General features: G+C 45.2%; 1 protein-coding gene across 2 annotated transcripts in view; it reads right to left on the reverse strand.

Moving 5' to 3' along the window:
* The window catches only part of PDE11A (phosphodiesterase 11A), a gene marked incomplete at its 3' end in the record, with an annotated part of 371,638 nt that overhangs the window by 113,106 nt on the left and 236,573 nt on the right, over nucleotides 1-21,959 (reverse strand). For both annotated transcript variants that reach the window (XM_084800165.1, XM_084800166.1), the window contains exon 10: nucleotides 18,730-18,780. In XM_084800165.1, the coding sequence (XP_084656291.1) occupies nucleotides 18,730-18,780 (51 nt within the window). The remainder of the gene's footprint in view (nucleotides 1-18,729; nucleotides 18,781-21,959) is intronic.

Consider the following 21,959-nt stretch of genomic DNA (forward strand, 5'->3'; position numbering starts at 1 on the left):
GCTCTTCCTCACTCAATGACAAGAGTGATGTAGGTGAGACTTTTCAGTAAGTGATGACAGCCTTGGCCACTGAGCTAGAAGGTGCTGAAGGCCGTGAAGATAGTACTCACAGTGCTGTTTCCCTGGGATGTGTTGGGAATTGTAGGCCCTGAACACGTGGTAGAATATGGATTCCAGCCCTCAGTTCATCCCAGTGTGTGAGTGTTTCTGGAGTTTCACTGGTATAGAAAACACATTCATGGGCTGGGTGTGGTGGTGCACATCTTTAATCCTAGCATTGAGGAGGCAGAGGCAGGTGCATCACTGTGAGTTCGAGGCCAGCCTGGTCTACAAAGTGTGTCCAGCACAGCCAAGGCTACACAGAGAAACCCTGTCTCGAAACAAACAAACAAACAAACAAACAAACAAAAAACCTCACATTCTTCCTCCTTAAGTAAAGAGGAGTAAAGAAGATATGAGCAGAAAAGGAGACAATTTCCTAACCTCATTTTATATTCTGCTCAACAGTGAGATCCTTTACACTCTTCACTTAAGGATGCAAGAAAATGGAATGAAAAGGTCTTTCATGATTATTGGGTGTTTATAATGTGTCAGAATGAGTTCAGAACTGTCCCCTGCCATTATCTCCTTCAGTCTTCATACAACCTCTTGGTGGTGGTGATGGTGGTGGGTGTTCAACTTCTCCCACACCGATGACGTTTCCTCTGATCACGTGGTCCATGTGAGCCTAGGCTGAGTCTTAAGGCTGTGTCTGGTGAACATGGCAGCTAGTTGCAGGGACGGCCTGCATCTTCTCTGTGTCTGCAGATCCCAGCACGTGATGAACATGTAAGACTCGGCCTGAGCTTGTGAACGCCGAGAGAGTCGTAGGCTTCTCCTCCCACTCCTCAGTCCGTTTGCTGTCATTCCAAAACCATATCTGAGCATCATTCACAAAGTCCTGTCTGAATGCCTCCTCAGTGGCTTTCTCTGGGTGTGTAATCTAGTGTCCATGCTGTGGGTGTGTGCAGGCATGTCCTGGTTCTGCAACTCATATCTGTGTTTAAAACCTCTGAAATAATGGAGGTGTCATCCCGATGAGGAGAGACTGCAAAGATCACCTTTAAACCTGCCTCAGGTCTTAGACAGTGACTTGCTAATGCTGTGACCTTCACACTGCTTCTGCAGGCTTCAATCTCTTTACCAAGAAACTGACGTAAACACGGGGCTTATCTCACACAATTGCAAGAATCAGGATCACAGCTCACATCTCCCGAGTTTAATTCACTTTAAAAGCAGAGATTATGGGCGTGTGAAAGATCAAGATATCTAGCAACTTCCCCAAAGTTTGTCCATCTATGAAGCAAAGGCAGGTTCACAAATTTTGTGATGTTTATTGATTCCCTTTCCAGTCAAATCAATTTGCTCCTTTATCACTTAACAAGTATTTTACTGAGCACTTACTACACGTCGGACAGTTCGTCAGGGCCTGGGGCGATGCTGGTTACAAAGTTGGTTAGAATCTAGCGCAGGGGGATTTGCCTCCATAGTCATTATTCAAACCCCTCAGCGGGACAGAGCAACTCTAACTGGTTAATGTGAGTCTGCAAAATTAGCATGTAGCAGTAGCCTAGCTAAAGTTAGGGTGTTACACAGTGCTGACTGCAATTACTGGTCGTCCTGGTCAGTTTCCCATCTGACTAACTCTCTGGGAAAGCAAACAGTATTTTTGGCCCCTTTTGGCTGCTCAAAGCCCCTGCCCCCACAGAGCATATTGGACAGGTGGGCCAGTTGATAAGGCGTAATCTGTCACAATCACTCTGTCCACTGCACATTGGTCCACTCTCCTTGACCAGTGACAGGATGTCTGTCCTTGAGGCATCTAGATCAGCTTTACCTAGTTTTCATTACTGAAAGAGGACGCCCTTCCTTGTAGTAAGTGTCCTGAAGTGACACAGAGGAGGGAGCTTCAGCCAGTGCTGGCTTTGTCAGATTAACAGGTATTGTTTTATGTTCTGTGACTTTTTCCACAACACGTTCTTTTCAGTGTATTCTCTGTTTGCTTTATTCATGTGCATATCTGACCAATATTAAATTTCTATGCCATAACAGTAACTGAAAGTGAAAACAGCAAGAGGGGGCCTTTTTTTCTTCTCCACGTGAAGGCAGAGAAAAGTGAGTGGCGTGAGAGCCTGCCATTCCAAGCCTGGGCACCCTTGTCTTGTTCTTTGGCCTCTGCTTCTGTGTTTACAGGAGGGAAAGATCACATGCCAGACAGTGTCACAAAGACTGAAGAGCTTTTCAAGGGCAAGCTAGCTCATGAGATCAGATACTGGCAAAATCACTTGGGGGATGTGCTCTGCACTCAGCAAACCCATCGGGCATGGCGCCTCACCTCCAGCAGACAAAGGCTTCCCTGTCTGCACACAGACAGACTTTAATCCATTTCCCACAGAGGAGAGGCCCTATATTCACATGAAAAGTTAGGGACCAGAATCTATTTTTTTCACACATCTTGCATCCTGCAGATTAAAACCAGCTGCCCTGATACGGCGCTATTCTTTTACATTTTTGGTTATGGGGGGACGGGAGATTAGAATGTAAGCTTCGTGCACACAACATGTATGGTGGCGCCACATTTACCACTGAAAGGTGCCTATGCTCAAATCCCTGCCCCACCCCCACACCTCATCTCTCTCCTCTTGACAGCTGAGGCCCATCTGGAACAGCCTTTTCTCCAGCTGACAGCCGACAGCCAATGAAATACTTCTTCCCTTCGCTGGGTCCCATAAAGGCAGCGGCTCCCAGCGCTGCCATTGGCTGGTCTGGCTTTCTGTGGAATGCTGACGCATTCGGGCCAGCAGAAAAGTGACAGGTGGGTATAGCTACACAAATATATCACTGGCCTGATGTTCCACTGGAGAGGAAAACTATTTCAAGGCTGAATGACAACTATAACACACCCTGTTAGGAAAAGAATAAATCTCCCCAAGTCTACACTCAGGCAGCAGGACAATAGTTAAGGGAGTAGAGCAGAGGAGGAAAATGCACACATAAAAAAATCAACACAAAGTTGCCTTACCCCACATGTACCCTGCTTTTCATGGCCTGATGAGAGCTCCCCTGCTTAAGAAATATGTAGGTATTTCTACAAACCTTTTACAGAAAGCGCACTTGTATATTTTCAAGTCCAATGTTGTTTACTGAGGAAATGATTTCCAACAGTGTCAAAGGGGCCTTGTAAATTCTTCTGTGTCTCTTTTTCTCTGGTGTAACCCCGTTGACCCTTCCCTTCTGACCTTCAAGTCCAAAAATTCTGGCAGCTGCAGGATGTGGTCAGTGTTGGGAGCAGAGCGGGATGCAGTTTATCTCACTCTGTCCACTTAAAGTATTTGCGTCTTGCTGGGAGGATAAGCTCCGTCCTATCTAAACATCTTTGGGATTCATCTTTGCAGTCAGAGAGAATTGCCTGGCCACAAGTAACTGCCTTCGCTACCCCCAGGTTAACTGTTCACACACAAATCTGCCAGAGGGCCTCCAGGAGAGAGCGCCTTCTCCTAATTGAATTCTAATGAGGCCAGGAAGTAGATTAGAAATTGAGCTATTTTACTGTTAGTTTCAAACACTGGATATAGGGATGCTTAGGCTAGTTGATCTGTCTAATCTTCCAGTAAGATCTAATTAATTCATGGAGAAATAACTGCCCAGAAGGACTCTGTAGGTTGTCGGTTGATCCAGCGGAAAGGAGATGTTCTGGGCCTGTGTCACCATCGGGCACAGCTGAAAGTGGCTGGTCTGGTCTGGGCTGATGATACGTGATCATAAATGCAGACTTCTAGGCCAACTTAATCGACACAAGCGTAGAAGATATATGGTATTTATGAGCACTTTAAATTACCTGGAGGAGAGCCGAGCTGGGGTGCCCAACACTCCAATAATCCACAGAGGGAGAATATTTAAGGACACAACAAAAATATTTTATGCAGTTATAGTTATCTAGCCCCTGTTGCTGGGAAACTGCTTCAGCAGATAGATCAATTGTTATTGCCACCTGGTACCTATATGTTATGATCCACCTGTAGATGCCGGATTATAGAAGTCCCTGGTTGTAGAAAAAGCAGAGGGAGGTCTGCTGGGGATTGAAAGACATCATCTGAAAGCTGCGAGTATTCCTAAAGCAAAGGATGCCAACAGTACCCTGTGCCCCTCTACCCCTCCTAGGAGAAATGGTTCTTGCCTACCTGTGTCCACCTGGAAACTGGCATTAATCTGCTCACAAAGCCTCCTTCCTGTGGGTTGGTCCAGGACAACATGCGAACCAAACTGCGTCAACAGAAAGTGTCCCCAAGATTCTGCAGAGTGCAATGCGGGGATGGTCCCTTTCTATAGACGATTGCCTAAAGAAACCTGCTCATCTGTATGATGATAGGCAGCGAGTAGCCCACGATGGGACGATGGGCTGGATGCTGCAATGTGAGGCTCTGCGCTTTTGGTCTGGGTGCTATCTGAGTGACTGGTGCAGAGTCATAGAGACCAGCTCTGCGAGCTGTCAGATGCTTTCCACACCATCAGCTAGTTTTGCAGGGATGAAATCTTCGGGGCTGGCTTTCCCTTTAGGTGTATATGGTCTGCTCATTTGCAGCCTTCCTGGGAAGACTTCAGGCATACTGCATATGCATCTTATCAAAGATGCTGCCGCATCTTTCACTCTACCCCGCACCACCTCCTTCAGTGGACGCACCACACAGTGGAAGAACAAAGCGCATGTGCAGAGGGAAGCTCAAATGGAGTCCTGGGAGGGCAAGGACTTTCTCAACACTGGACAGGCTCCTGGCTTGTCCAAATAACCAGCTTCTTAGAGAATTACAGAGAGCTCTTTTCAAGGAGATCACTAGTGGCTTGGATGACACGTTAGGGAGAAATAAACATTTCTGTAGTGTCCAAAAGGCAAGGCACCATCTATGCTCCCCCCCCCATCTTTATTGGAGCAACATCATTATGGAAAATGCCCCTCCTATGCCATTCTCCTTTTCTGAATTTTGAGTTTTTCTTGTTAGAGACAAGGGGAAGAGTACAAAGCGTTCCTCTTCAAAAGTCACTGCAGTGTTTTGCAGAGCTTGTTTGACAAGCGTGAGCCCAGCGGTGAGGATGACCATCTGCTCCTGCAGAGGCTGCCACCGGGCTGGAGTTTCCCAGAAACCTCTCTGCCTCTGCGAAAGCCAGAAGTGAATTATGATCTGTGTTAGGGAATGTGCCCAGTAGTGGGAGGAATGGGACCAGATCGTTTAGAATTGTTTGGGACTTAGGCTTTGGATGGAAAATTATTATTGTCCTGCAAGACTCTCCCTTGAAGTTGACAACCGCAATGGTGACTGCTGAGGAGGCACACCTGGGGAAACAGCAGCTCTGGATGGCTTTGCAGACCTATGGAAACTTACATAGATAGTCATATTGTCACACATGCCCATGCACACACATGCATACACAAACATACACACACACCCCTCCTACGTACACACGAATATGCACGCACACTTGTATGCACGCACCCAAGTCAGTTTAAACCTGAACTCATCTATCAAAGGAGCAAAAACCAAGATTTTTATCAGGGCCCACAGTCAGACCACAAGGACAGAACCAAGGCAAGGCCAGGCACTTCTAAAACTAAGAGTACTGTGCCCTTTCAAAAGCGAACATTATAGGTCAGCACGCTGCGGACTGCCCAGATCTTAACTTTCCTAATTGGTGCACTGTTGGGCATGTCACTGCGTGTCTCAGGTTTGTCATGTGCAAAGCAAGGGGAAAAAGCAATAAGGGTTTTAGTAACAATTAAATGAGTTAACCCAAGCAACGCACCGGAAGCAGACCCGGAGGGCCGTGTTTCTCATTTTCTCAAGTACCATCACACTGAGTGAACTGAGCATATACTAAGGAGAGGGCAGGGCTTTAGCAGAAGAAACCCAGGCCTCCTAACTGACAGTGTGGCCCTTCCAAGACTCCAAGACTACACAAGCTGAACTCAGCCACCAGTGGCTCCTTTAGAGGCTTGCTGGTACCCACCACTCAACAGAGCAGAAACTATGAAAGCAGACATGCTGTGTGCTGCAGCAGCGTTTGAAAAGATGCGGTGATTGGCGCTGTGTCATCCTCCAGTAAGGAGTAGAAATGTGTTGTTGTTGTTGTTGTTTTTTTAAAGCCCATCCACCTGACACTGCTTAAGCATGTAGCTGGGTTTGACACTCTTATCCCTGGATAGCTTGAGGATGATGCTTGAGGGTCTCACTAACCATTCCCATACTGCATCCTCCTTCCACAGGGGCACGCGTCCGATTATCCTTAGCCCTCAGGGATGCTGGAGATGCTGCTTGGCAGACAGCCTCTGGGTCAGCGGTTCTGAACCTGTGTGTTGTTGACCTCTTTGGGTGTTGAACCACCCTTTCACAGGGGTCACACGTCAGATATCCTGCATAGCATATATTTTCGTCACGATTCATAACAGTAGCAAAAGTACAGTTATGAAAGAGCAACAAAGTAATGTTATGGTTGGGGGAGGGGGTCACTGCAACACGAGGAATTGTATTAAAGGGTCACAGCACTAGAAAGGTTGAGGACCACTGCTTTAGGACCAGCTACAAGGCTAGCTGCTACAAGTGGACTCAATTTTCTGTTACAGTAAGACCTAACAGATTTGCCACTTTTTTTTTTTTTGGTTTTTCGAGACATGGTTTCTCTGTGTAGCCTTGGCTGTCCTAGACTCACTTTGTAGACCAGGCTGGCCTCGAACTCAAAGCGATCCGTCTGCCTCTGCCTCCCGAGTGCTGGGATTAAAGGCATGTGCCACCACGCCCGACAGATTTGCTACTTTTTAAGTTTAAATTTTTTATTGTTTATTGCTTCACTTCTTTGAGTTCCAACCAAATGCCCAAAGCTCTGAAAGCTCTAGTCTGTATTATAGAGCTGTCTTAGAATGTTCTCTGTGGCTGTTCTTGTTCATGACACTGAGTTTAATTTCTTGTTTGTTTGTTTGTTTTGTTTTTTTAATATAAGAGACTGAAACCCAAAGAGGGACAAAGTCTTGCCTGGCTGCTGGCTTCTTGACTCTTGATATCCCAAGGCCTGGGTAGGGTGGTGCCTCTGTGAACTTCAAGGATGACTTTCAGGGAAGCAAAGTTCACCTCAGAGTTACTTCCACCAAAAGCTCAGATGCCCGGAAAGATGGAAAAGGAGTTCTTAATAGTTCCCCCGGCTCGGGCCTGACAGGGATGCACTTGAAGGGCTACAGCCTGCCACACAGTTAGCCCAAGCATAGTGCTGCATGCGTGCCAGGAGTACAAACAACACTAAAGATAATTAATGGGGCATCCGACCCTCTGACCTCCAGACGCTTACAAGGCACCACCTTGTCAATTCCTGCCCCTCCTTGTGGCCTCCAAGCCTTCACAGGATGTCTTGCTGGGGTACATCATGTATGCAGCCCTTGCCCTGGCTTTGTTCCTGAGGCTAACCCGAAGGGGAGAGCTCCCCAGGCCTCCAGCTCACGCCTGGGTGAATGAATCAGCATTGGTGTCACTAACACATTCCAGGTCGTGTACACACACACGCCAATGTTATTATATCTCAAAATTACTTTTAAATCACCGTCTTTGAGGTTTTAACCATTTCCCTAAAAAAAACGTGGCTCAGGAAATTCTTACGTGGAGCAAGGATGGCACCCAGTGGCCAAAGAGCTTCATTTCAGATCTGTTCTTACAAGGGTTTGTTAGCTGCTTATCTCCTTAGAGACAATAAACTACCAGGAGATCTTTCCCTTATGTCAGAGCTAAAACTCTAAATCACAGGACTATACCTTTAAGTTGAGCAAGGACACACACACACACACACACACACACACACACACACACACACACACACATTTTAAGAATTTGCATTCTAATAATCACATTTCAGATAAGCGGCATACAGTCCATGACACCCCTAATATATATATAAAAAATACACATCCCTCACTGCACATCTTTCTCCCATAATTCCTATCTGGTTCATAAGTTCTCATGCCCTAAGCGTAGGACTTTATCTCCTGACAAGCACTTTATCATTAAACTGATGTTTGCAATCTTCTACCCGTGTTATCTTCCTCACATGGTCTTTGGCAGCCTGGATAGCGCAGGATAATAGAGTGGAGCCCTTCTTTTCTCTTTGAGATTTCCCGATGTTGAGAGATTTCTACAGTGCAGGATAGGCAATTGGACTAAAGAAGACAGGTGAGACGTCAGAACAGTGGATGGTCTCCCTCAGTGCAACGAGTGATGCAAGGTCTCCATAATGTCTCAGGTTTCCACTCTGAGGTTTCTAAACAGTCTGAAAGCCCAGGGAGAGAAGCCATGTGGATGCCATAGACATTAATCCAGAGAGAAATTTCTAACAAAGCAGCATCACACACTAAAGAGTAGCACAAATAGTCCTCTTAAAAATAGTATTGTAAGTTCAGCCAAAAATTCCTCCTTAGACATATTCACATTTGCTTGTCTTACCTCCAAGACTGTCAAAATGCCACTAAGTGTCCAAGAATAATAACTGGATCAAAAGAAATTGTTTCAGAGTAAGATTCCACGATTCTGCTTTCTTTTCCTACTTAAAAAGTACGTTTAAATGAATCAAAACATAATTGGGGTTGGGCAAAGCAATCAAAGTCACATACATTTTTCTTTCTAGATCTTACTGTTTATTTTTAATTTTTATTTTTTTTCCTTTACAGACAGGATCTCACTATGCAGCCCAGGCTGGCCCAGAGCTCTTGGTTGCCCCCTGGCTGTGCTTTTTGAGTGCTGCGATTACGAGGCTGTACACCACCCCTGCCTCTCCTGAAGGTTAATGCTCTGTTGCTTCACATGTGCATCGGAGATTTGTGGACTCTTCCTCACCAAGACAGCGAGGGGCACTGCTTTATGTGTGTGTGTGTGTGTGTGTGTGTGTGTGTGTGTGTGTGTGTGTGTGTGTGTGAACAGCTACTTGTTAGTTTTAAACACACAATTACTATTTAAACATTTATTTATGGTCAGAACTCGGGTATAGATTCTATACTGGTGAGTTTAAGACTTGTACTACCAAAGATGGCCGCATTCCCTTTCCTGAGCATCATAACATTTTTATCATTTCTCAAATATAACATAGCCACGAGAGCCTTTGAAAATTAATTACAAAATGTAATTAAATCAACCTGAGCCAGGTCTTTCCAGCAAACCCTCTTAGTTCTGAAGCTGGTCTTCAGTTCAAACCTTTGAGCATTCGGAATCATAAAGACCTCAAGATGTTTTGTCAACATTTATTTTCCTTTGTGTTTTATTTCCCCTTCACTCCTACAGATAAACTTTATAGGCTCATAAAATGCCATCACTTTATGGCTGGAAATGGCTTTGCTCTACAGAGCAGGGAATCTGAAGCCCAGAAAATTTACATGAACCGGTAGCTGTTTTGTCTGTATCAACAGATACACACATGTGAGCTCACTCTTGCCCTATGCTATACATGCTGTAACCCAGACTGTGTCAAGGGGCAGCTGAAGTCCTGAGACTTCGGACACTCGAGGGCAGACGCTCTCCACTCACTCTGCATTCCACGCGTTGCCTCAGAACCGCTAGCCTTGGGATTCACAAACACCCTAAAGATTTTGAATGGATCCATTGTCAACCGAAACATAAGCACAAAGAACCACCAAGCCAGCTCATGATTTCACAAATACAGAGTGCAGACGGTACATAATATCAAATGCTAACAAAAGGTATTAGGAAAACATTTTTGGAAAACGGGAAGCTAATATGTTTTAGAATGCTTGGTTTGGGTGCGTGACATGGCTCAGCAGGCAAAGGGCACTTGCCTCCAAGCCTCATGACCCGAGTTCAAATCCTGGGGCCTAAATAACAGGAGAGGACAAATTCTGAAAAGCAGAGGACAAATTCTGAAAAGCGTCTCTCGGCCTTCACATGCACACTGTGACATGCACTAAGGTAGGCAGACAGATAGACAAATCTCACACACACACACACACACACACACACACACACAGAGAGAGAGAGAGAGAGAGAGAGAGAGAGAGAGAGAGAGAGAGAGAGAGAGAGAGAGAACAAACGTAAAAAAAATTAAACACATTTAACAAAACACATGCATAAAGAATTTCATTTAATAGTAAAGAACTCGCCAATACTGTGAAAATCTCCTGCCTACAGCAGAGAGACACTGTCCTTACAGAGGCCTTCCACAGTGGGCACAGAGAATAGGAAACCCTTTCTTTTCATGGAGCTTAGACTGCATAAAAAAACTAAGAAACTGATAAGCAAGTACATAACAGAAGAAGGTTAAAGCAAAAAAGGGGCCAAGATTGATACAAAAATTTCAATTGTTGCGCTTAATATAGTTCCCTGCTTCAAATTTCTGCCCTTGCACTGTAATTTCCCTCCACCCAAAATGGCAGAGTTCCGTGAACTTGGTCACAAGGAAGACATTGCTTCAGCACCCAGATGCCGAGCACGGCTGTAGATGACCTAAGGGATATGAAAACGGGCAAGAAAAGACCCCGCCCCCCTGACACACTCACACTCTAACCATCTGATTAGGTGATGTAGCAAGATTTATGCTGCAGTAGAAACTGAAAAAGACTTTCAGCAATATCACTTCCGCCTGGAGGACAGTGGGATGACTGGGCAAGAGGCATCTGAGCGAGGTCAAGTGGATCAGTAGGGCTGTAAATGTGCAGAGGCAGAGAAAGGTATGGGCTTCAAGACAGATGGGAAAGGGAGAAAGTGGGGTGAGGACAGCACACAGAGATGGTGAAGAATGGGCAGGTTAGAGCAAGCTGGAACCGTGAGCTGGGGGCTAGAGTTTGGAGGACTTTTAATGTCCCGTTAAAGAACTGCAAGGGGCAGACCGTGTCTAGAGACTCACAGACGATGCTGAGCTTTGCGAGCAGGAGCCTGGACCCCACTGAAGAGTCCTGTCCATCTGGCAGCTGGGTTCTGCGTGGGTTTGGGAAAGGGTGAAGGAGGAGGAGGCGGGGAGCCCGGGCAGAGCCAGACCGTGTAATCACTGTCTGCAGAGGAAGAGCAAGTCGCTGAACAGGTGACAGCTGTTAAGCTGCGTTGGGGAGAGTATGCCAAGGCAGAACAGGTGGGACAACACGGGGACGTGCAGAGGGAAGAGACACGAGCGGCTGTATCCGAGGGCATGCAGCTGCAGAGGGCAGCAAGGGAAGATCATAGTCAGGAGGTTGTAGCTTGTTTGTGTACTAAGTGGTTAATGAGGGAAGAATAAGCCATCGAGACGCTCACCCAGGCACCCATCCCTGTGGCACGAGGCCACCTGTGCCAGCTGAAATCCATGATTATAGACAGCCTGTACTAGAAGGAGGCTAGACTGATTATAGGGTGGTGCCGCCCCAGATGTACTAGTGTTCTGGAAGGTTCTGACCTCTTTTGGCTTCTTCAATTCTCTTCACGGTTCAAGAGGTCAGGGTTATCATTTGGCCACACTACGGCCTCTGCTGGGCTTTCCGAACTCATTTGTAGCTCTGTTTCCTAATACTCTAAAACAACACGCACTGCCCTGTAGCCCGAGTCCCTGGGTCAGAAGGACATGAAGTGAACCGAGCTGCCAAGAGGAGGCGTGGGGAAGCCTTCCAGACCTTTTGTAAAACAGAGTTAAAGTTGCATTCGATTATGAGTCTATATATTTGGTGGGTATGTGCACATGAGTGCAGATGCCCGAGGGCACCAGAGGCATCAGGTCCCCCCAACCCCTGCCCCGGAACTGGGCTTAGAACTTGCTAGATAAGGATGCTGGGAACGCAATCCCAGAAACAGAACATGCTCCCAACTGCTGATCCATCTTGCCTGGACCCTGCCTGGGACCATCTTTCTCCCACAAAAGCAGAACGACCTTTGGAAAAGGTGTCCCTGCTTTGTTTTCCAAAGGAAAGAAGTGACAAATAGCAGCTGTATGTGTTGATCTGAGGGGAGGTCAAGGTCATCACGGGATATATTTGGGTCGGGCAGGTCCTTGAAGGGCCCTTAATCCATAGCCGCTGAGCTCAGCACTAAGAAAGGCCAGCCTGGCCTTAAAGACCTGACCACTGCACATCATCCCCTCCCTGGCATGTGCAGTGCTCAAGAGTGACAAAGCACAGCCATCCTTTCTGCAATGTGGCATTTGATTAAGACACAATTCATGAAGGGGACTGGACACTGGAGCACGAAGTGGGCCACATATTTATGGGTGCAGCCTGAGCCATGCAGGCTGCCAGCTCCTGCCGCAGTGCGAGCAGACTGCCCTTGACAGTGCTGAGGCCGCTATTCCCCCCCACCCCCACCCCTACCCCCCATAGATCATCTTCCAGGGAGAGTTCAATAGCTTGCTCTGACAGTAAAGAAAAACTTGGATATTAAACTTGGCATAAATACTATTGAAAGTCAAAATGGCCCCTTAAATTCAAGAGGCAGGGGTAAGGGCTCGGGGAGACAGACTAGGCCAGGTATAATTCGATACCAAAATTCTGTGCAAACTGCTGCCTGCTCACAGCACCCTGGGAATGAGCTGGGATGAATGGGAAAGCCAGGATAGATGGTTCTGCAGGCAGCATTCCAGAGACAAAGACGGTGGAGCAAGAAGGCAGCAACCTGCTTCCCTCCGACCCCAGGGTTCCAGGCTGACAGAGGCAGAGGAAATGGAGGAGAGGGTGGTGCTGCTCCGGTGGGTGACACCATGGAGCTGTCAGTCTCGGTTGCTGGCAGCCCCTCATCGTGGTCTCCTCCACCGTCTCTCCTCAGCATGCCCCTAGTTAGACTGGTTTGGTTGAATGCTGTGATGTCACTTTTTCTGCGCTGTGCCGTGTGGCTGGGGAAAGTGGCCAGATAGGAGGCTGTCTTGTGCAGTGCCGACTGGGGACAGGAACGCTTTCTTGAGTCAGTTAGTGTACCGCACCCTGACACTGGTCCACAAAGGGAGTGTGGCATTCCTTGCCCCTGATTGTTCCTGAAGGGCCTGGGTAGTTTGGCACAGCAGCATCGGCGTGTCATCCTGAGGCCTGAAGCTGCTTCTACACACGGTTTTATCCCACAACTTGAAGTGACCTCCTCTTAAATCTAGACTAGACAACGATGACGATGACCTTAGAATGCACACGTCATCCTTTACTTTGATCTTATTTCCGTATGCAGATTTCCACGAGAAGTGTCTATTCTTGGTATTTTGTTTTGCCACGATACTAACTTGTGACCTGGGCGTTAACACCAGAAATTCGAAACGGGGAAGAGGTGGTCCAAACTCGAGCAGCCACCTTGAGTTACTGGCCTTTAATTACTGAGGCAGTGATGGGGGCAGTCAATGAGCCTCCTCTTTGATTACAGCTGTACCCGTGCTGTTCTGAACTGGGAGACTGGAGGAGGCAGCCTTGCATGAGAAGGTCCACAGGTTAGTGCTAATGGGTAAGTGGCAGTTGGTGGGGACAGCCACTAGGTCTGTCCATTGCAACAGGACCCAAGGAAAGTGTATAAAACCACAGGGGCATATAATTGGTGTGCTAAACCCTCTTTCTAATGTTATCACAGCTGGCATCTTTGGGTTATTAAAAGCCTTTAAGCCAGCCATCTTCGAAGACATCTAATTGTCAATATGGTCTTTATACGTTATTCCTGTTAGCACAATACTGAAGAGACGTAAACGGGCACTAAAATCTACACAAATTTTCTCTTTGTCACTTTCTTATTTCAAGTTCATGGAACAGTAAATGTTAATGAGGGGGGAAAAACATCTTTTGGATCTTGGCCTGCTCATTAATGGACAGGGCAATCAGCCCATAAAGGATAATTTATTGACGTTATAATCAGAATCAGACTTCCAAAAGCAGTTAATTTATTAGTACCCGGACGTTGGGGATCTTTGTGTGTGTGAGTGGCCCTACAAACAAGACTATTTCCTGAGGTGTGAATGATATCAGAACCAGGAAAAACAAGCTCGAAGTTCTGACATTCTTAAAGAGGCGTGATCCACTTGCTAGACAGGCTTGGGATACGTGCTTTCAACCCAGCAGTGGTCAGTTTTAGTTGCTAATAGAGATGATCAAAAATAGCCCAGGAGGAGAGGCTCAGGGAGGTTCCTCTGGCTCAGGTCAGCCTGTAGCTTACGCCTCTGGGAGATTACTTGAGTAGGCTGTTTGAGGTGGGTAGCCCCAGCCGCTGACAGTGGGAGGTCCTGAATTATGCAAGCGAAAAGTGAGTTGAGTGCAAGCATGCATTACACTTGCTCTCTCCCGACTGTGGATATGACCAGCTGCCTCCAGGTCCTGCCCTGTGACTTCCCTGCAGCCATGGACTGTCGCCTGGAACCGCGAGCTAAAATAAACTCGTTTTCCTTTAAGCTGCTTTTACCAGGGTGTCTCGCCACAGCAACAGAAACGAAACCGAGACAAACTCTAATCTTATTCCACATTTTCCCACCTGCCAATTCATAGCTCTCGAAATTCTTCTCAGCAAGACAAATAGGAGGAATAAGAATAAAAGAAATCAGCTGGGCACAGTGGTGCACACGCCTTTAATCCCAGAACTCAGGGAGGCAGAGGCAGGCAGATTTCTGTCAGTTTGTGGCCACCCTGGTCTACAAAGTGAGTCCAGGATGGTCAAGGCTACACAGAGAAACTGTCTTGAAAAACAAAACAAAAACAAAAACAAAAAAAGATCACAGTAGGGGAAAATATTCAGCAAGTGAAGCAGTGTGAAATAGAAAGAACATGCCTGAGGAAGGGGATGGTATGAGCCTCAAACCAACGGTTATTGTAGAGAATATCTTGTGTATTATGCGGGTGTATCACCTGTCAATTGAAAAACCGGTGGCCTATATGAAAGGATGGAATAGAAGGTGGGACATCTAGTGGGCGGAAAGGATTCTGGGATAGAGCCAGGCATGGGAGAGTCACCTGGGAAGATATGAGGAGGGCAGATGCATGGTACTTGAGCATAGATAACCAGCCATGTGGCAGGATGTAGCTTAGTATAAATGGGTTATTTAAAGTTATGAGCTATTCAGAGAAGAGCCTAGCTATATGGCTTAGGTATTTGTAAATGTATTTTGAGTCTCGCGAGTCATTATTCTGGGGGCTTGGGGCAGGAAAGAAAAATCACTGGCTACAGTTTATCTTATGTGAAGTCTTCCCTCCTTTAAGCTATGTCCTCTATGTGTACAAATGGTTGTAAACTAAGTTTAATGAGAAGTGCACATCTCACTTTCAGTGTTGTCGGTGCCCTCACTTCTTACTGGGGTCTTTAGGGTACACCTTCCTTGTCCTTTGCAAGTGGCCTCTCCACCAGCATTGGCCTTACCAGTCCTTGATGGTCGTACTGGTAGGAAAGCGTCCCTCCTCTGGTCCGCAGTGAAGCTTCCTGCCACTGGCCCCTGGTGTGTGCACCTGAAACTCTTGACCCTGAGCCATCCGACACATGGAATGTGCGGAAGTCATCATAAAGATCAGGCTTTGTCACTCATGTTCTCAGCTAAGAACGTGAATCCGTGGGTAGCTGAGGGATGAGACAGATCCGAGAGGTGGCTCTCATGATGAACTTGGACTCACGTGTAGACCTCTGCGAGAGCACACGCTTGATTCAGAAAGGCTCTTAGCCTCATGTGAACAACTACATCTTGCTGGTCTCTGGGACATTTCTGCATCCCAGATGTGGTATGTCCTGGGCTTCTACCGAGATCTGTCATCTGCCTGTGTGCATTTGACCTCCAGATGTTTTCCACCAACAGCTAATTAAATACATTCTTTCTAAATACTGGGGTCATTTCTGAATCACTGAGCACTGATCCCAGCTAAGTAGAGTGAATATGAAGGCTCACTTATCCTTTAACTTAGGAAATTCATGGATAACTCAGACTCCAGATTTAAATCCCTACGCTGTTAAAAAAACAAAAGAAAACAAAAACAAGAATAAAAGTATGCATACTTTGAAAGATAATACAGGTTACAGAACATTTGTGTCCAGATGTGTCTTGTCTGTATATACTGGAGAATGTATTTATTTAGTTTTTTAGTTGTACACAACTGAGTCTAGAACTTCTATAGGTGTTGTCCCATGACCATATGCAAGATTATTCCAAGCACACTACATTTTAATGTTATTGCTGCAGTTACAACAGACACCAGCTATCAATTAGGATAATGTTTTATTTACTTTATATATCAAGGAAAAAGCCATTTGGTTAAAATTATCTACTATATCTCAATTATATTATAATAGGATACCAGCTAATATCTTTTGGGATAAAATCTGGAATAAATCAGTTTAGTTAATAATCTTGATGGCTTTAAGATGAAATAACGCTTTGTTCTGAAATTTAAATACTTCATATTTTTAGTATGTTTGGGAACTAATAATAGAAAGGCACAGCATGTTCTAAAACAGTGGAGTTCTGTTTGCTATAAAGCAAAGAACAAAGCCTGAATGCAGGTCAGTGACCTTCCAAAGCAGATAGCTCTAAACAGTGCGTGCTTTGCTCTATTGCTGAAAGGATCCTATGAGTAGCTTTTATAGTCACATTTAGTTCATTATGCATTTTACTGTCTTCTTAATGGTCACTTCCCTGCTTTGGCAACAAGAATATTCATAATAACAGCAAAAATAAAATAATAGAATGTACTGTTATCCTTTTAGCTGGAACTGGGTTTTGCCATAAATAAGATATCTAGGTAACAAAGTATTTGCCTTATTGTTTAACTTTCTAAATTTATAAAGGCAAGAAATCATCATATAATATCTGGCATTTTGATACATGTATACTAAATTTTATTAAGGTAAATAAGCTTTAAATATTTTACAGAAATATATATTTTATATACATTAAATACAATTGAATTTAAATGAGCATCTAAAATAATTTCATATTACAGTTTTAACATTTTCTTGATGGCTAATTGTTTTATGATCTAGAATACGGATACTCTTTGCATTCATTCATTCATTCATTCATTCACTATGAATTTACTGAGTGTCACTATATTCCAGGAAGTGTGAAAAGCAGTAGAGATAGAACCATGAAGAAAATAGAAAAAAATTCCTGTCATAATGAAGTTCATATCCTAGTCAACATATGCCATGATTTAAATGTATTCCCAAATTCCATGTGTTGGAAATTTGTCATTAGTGTCACAGTGTTGGTAAGTAGGACTTTGGGAGATGGATGGGTCCTGAGGGCCCCACCTTGGGTCATGAATGAATGGATTCATGGGTTACCAAAAGGGAAGCTAGGCTGCAGAGCAGCTCTCTGGAGTGTCTTCTCTGTCTTGCCACATGATGCCCTCTGCCATGTTGTGATGAAGCCAGAAGCCCAACACACACACACACACACACACACACACACACACACACACACACTCACACATGATATCAACCAGTTGTCATCATGCCCTTGGGTTTCTCAACCTCTACAGCATGAACTAAGTAAACCTCTATTGTTTATAAATTGCACAGTCTCAGGTATTTTATTACAGAGACAGAAATAAATGGAAAGAGTATGCAAGACATTTGCCTCTACAACAAACAGGCCCTGACTGCTGCGGTTTAGATTGCTTTGATCCTTCCTGGGACAGGGGGCAGCAATTACCGCTTGATAGCACTGTCTCTCGTTTTGATCTGGGGTACCACTTTAAGACTTTTCCTTAAGTGCCTGTCTAATGTAACAACTCATTGCATGCCTGTTGTATGTACCTAGGTCTCCTGGGGAATTCTATCCCTGTACTCAGTGTCTCTCTTTAGTGGTTCCTGTGATTCCATTCTAATATGACTGTCAGGACTGAAGGTCTCTGTGTCATTCTTTCCCAAGGAGGATAAAATGGATCTATCTGCAAATGGGCCTCCTAGAAGAACAGCAAACAATATCATATAGTAATATTACAGTATGTGATATCTTTTATGGTTGCAATAGCATTTCCTGATAATTCTCAAAACTTTAAAACAGAATTTTGAAATGGGAACACCAAAGCTTTTCCAAAGGGAGAAAAAAAAATCAGTTTCCCAGCCTTCTTATGCTTTTCCTTTTTCCTGAAGTCCTGGGGATCGAACTCATGGCCTTGAACATGCCAGGCAAACATTATACCACTGGGCTACACCCCGAAGGGGGGGTCACCCTGAGCAGCGGGGAGGCGTGTGGTTAAGAACTCCAGTTGTGGGGCAGATCGTCACACCTCTTAAACTTGCTACTGGCCGTACTGGTCACTTAGCATCTCCTCAGTTTATCCATCTGGAGAATAGTGTGCATAGCCCTTCCCAGGGCCGTGAGGTTGAGATAGACCAATACTGAGAGCCTTGTAGTGTGCCTGGCACACAGGAAGCACAGGGTGAACGTTAGCTACTGTGATCCCAATCTCTTCATTTAGTTTTGTATATAAACGAGACAACAAAGCCCTAAACCCTTTAAGTGGATAGTAAGAAGTAAAACCAATACCCAAGTCAGGTGTCCAGATTCTCACCCAATTATATAGACCCCTCCCCTCCCGTGCCCTGTATCTGCACGCTTAACACATGGAAAGACAAATCGACTCAAGTAAACCGCACAGCGGCTGCTCCATTGTGCGACCCTTCTACCTCTCCACAGTGAAGGGCTGCAGGCCACGGTGCCCAGGACTGTGGCCCACACTCCCAGTGAGAATGACTACAGAGTCAGGCAAAGTTTAGCCTTGTGTGCTAGCAGCCGACCCGCTCCCTTCCTCACCTTAAACTTGTCGACTTCAGCCTTGGAACACGTGGCGTGGTAAGACAGCACCTGGTGCGGAAGAGGACAGAGCATCAGTAGTGGGCATGGCAGGACCATCTCAGTTCCTCCTCCCTTGAAAGTGGGCTTGGCTCATATACATCGCCTCGACGGAGGGACTCAGCATCTAACAAAAGATGTCTATGGATTGTCCCCGTGACACAGACTGAAGGCTGACTGTGCTACACCGGTATTTGTCAAAGGAACACGGTGCACGTCAAGAGAATGTGAACACCTCTCTTGAGAAATGCTCTGTACCAATCTATCATCTATCTATCTATCTATCTATCTATCTATCTATCTATCTATCATATCTATTTTTCTGTCATCTATCTACATACCTACCTATTAGCTGTCTCTCTACTATCTACATGCTCTGTGAAACTCAAAGTTGTCACATGACACTGCTCTTAGTGAAATATGGGTGGAGGTGCTGGGGCTGTCTCTTTCCTTTTCTTTTCCCCCTCTGTGGGATTCAGCTGTGACGCCTGGAGGTGTACTCAACTTTAGTGTCAGGGAGGTCACAACCACAGATGTTCTGGACAGTAGAACAGGCAAAGAAAAAACACCCTGGCCCAGGCTCCCTTGCTCCAGGCTCCTTGTTTTATGGGACAAGTAAGTACATGAATATTTAAGGTAGCTAGTATAGTACATTTTCAGGCAAACACACATATGTACCACACACCTATATACCACGTCTGCATTTTACCTGTTAGTTGCTACCAAACACAAGCCTTGGGACATACTAAATCTTTCTGCACTTACCAACAACCTTGGAGAATCACAGTTTGCCTCCGAACTTCCCAAGCCTAATTAGCCTCAGCACCCTGCTTTAGATGGCATAGCGATGTCACAATATGCCAGCCTAGTAAGCCATTGGCCAAGAACTTTTGAGAAAAGTCTGTGCAGAGTGCACAGCCTTCATGCTGTGAAAGCTCGCAGCAGCGGAGACAGCGCCTCACAGTGGCTGAACACAGTCTGTGCAGCCGTTACTTCTCAGCTCTGTGAACTTGCTCAGGCTCTTTGGGTCTTCTTTATAAAGCATCATAATAGCAATTCTATAGAGCCACCCCTTGAGGATCAGAGGCTCCCCCTGAAGACCTCAGCGGGGCCCATTTTACATTATCTTCAATAAGAAAAAATTAGAATACACTGCAAAGCTTGTAATAACTTCTCAAAACTTAATTAGGGCACAGCAGAGTTCATAGGTGTGTTTGGAACAAGGAACACAGTGGCAGAATACAATAATGCTCAGAGGAAGCCTTGTAATGTTTACTGGAAGCAAAGACTCTGTCTCCTGCTGTGAGCAGTTTCTCACCAACATCACTTCTTTCCCCAACAGCTTTCCCAATGCCCTTTCACTTTCAGAAGGGACTCACAAAAACATCATAATGTGAGATAAATAGCATTTTGTAAGGTTTGCTTATTAACAACAAAATGAGTTGCCACCGGAAAAAATGTTAATTGTAACAATATTACCTGGGGCGGATTTGTATTTCGCAGAGTTCTTAGGAAAATTTAATGCAATAGTATTTGTCTGTTATCCTGCATACAATTAACTTATGTTGATTATATGAATAGTCAGTTAAAAGTCTGCCCCATATATATTTGTCTGAATATCATATATTATGATCTTTGTTGATTCAATAGTTTTTTAAAATAACATTTTGTTCTTTTGGTTCTGTTTTATTAAAGTAGTATCCAAGTTTACTATTGTTTTATTTTATTTTATTTTTTTCTAGTGATTGCAAGTTCTTTTTGTATATTAAGTCCTTAAAATCTGCTATTAATCCAAGAAAGCAGAACCAAAACCAAAACTGCAGTTCAAACCTTTGCCACTAGATGGTGCTCAGCCAGGGTTTTAGCATGTGGCTAAGGCACGTTCCTACTTTCTTTAAATCAATTTTCCACTTCCTTTATTATTAAAAAAGAAAGAGAAAAACCTATTAATGACACTAAATTGAAACTATTTGAATCAGTGAAGCAAATAACTATTACAGACTAAGGCTCTCTGCTCACTTAAAATTAGTTTCATTTTTATTTATAATTGAGGTATAGGGATTTTTCTTTGTGTATTTTAGAGTCAAGTTCTGTAATAGATTTGCATATATATTCATAAACATTGCTTACCAGTCTGTAGTGTACCAGCACGCTTTTGTTTGCTTGTTTTTAAGAGGAGGACTAGCTGTGCTGGCCTGACTGTTCTGTCTCAGCCTCCCTTTTGAGTGCTGGAGCTCCAGTGGGATCTACCACCTCTGACTCTGAGAATCTTTCAGCCACCTTCTTGTGAAAGACCCAGGGCCGTGGGGATGGACGGGAAGGCATTCTCACCCCCTGTTCTGCAGCTTCAAGCCCACGTGGTAAACTGAGAAAATGGTGGCAAGTTGTTTATCCCATCACCCCCGACATGTCCCTCCCTGCGAGCCACCCCAGAATAGACAAGACAGAGAAGCGAGTCACTCAAGACAAAGAAATCCTCAGGTTTTTGCTATTTACTATGAAAAGACTTTGTAGAATTCATTCAGTAGGATTCTTTTTTTTTTCTCCCCCAGTGCTGTGTTGGTTTAAATGAAAGTGGCCCCCATAGGCTCATATGTTTATTTGGTACCCAGTTGGTGGGCTGGCTAGGAAGGATTAGGAGGTATCGCACAGGGGGTGGTGGGCTTTGAGTTTCCAAAGCCCAAGCCATTCCCAGTTAGCACTTTCTCTGGGCCTTGTGTCTGTGTGTGAGATGTGAGCTCTCAGCGCCAGCTTCAGCACCTGTCCGCCTGCTGCCATCTTACCCACCATGATGATCACGGATTCTAACCCTCAGGAGCTATCAACCCCTATACACTTTTTCTTCTCTAAGTTGCCTTGGTCATGGTGTCTCTTCACAGCAATAGGAAAGTAACAGAAAAATGCCATGGGCTGAGCCCAGGCCTTGCACGTGCTAGGTATACGAACATGGAACACTCCGTGAGTTGGGGAATCAGCCTTGCACAGAGGCCTTGTCCATCTCCGTATCACTGCAGCTTTTCATGTGCTGCCCAAACCAGCACTCAGAGGCATCTAGGAAGGGCAAGGCGATTTATTTCTCCAGTTGACTTTCTATGTTTGCTACATACAAAGGCCGGAGCAGCAAGAGCTAGTGACTTCTCAACCCTTTCATGTGTGACATTCTGATTGGAGGTTGATATACAGCACTGATC

This window comes from Acomys minous (assembly GCF_964271855.1).
Source record: "Acomys minous genome assembly, chromosome: 10".
NCBI classification, from domain to species: domain Eukaryota; kingdom Metazoa; phylum Chordata; class Mammalia; order Rodentia; family Muridae; genus Acomys; species Acomys minous.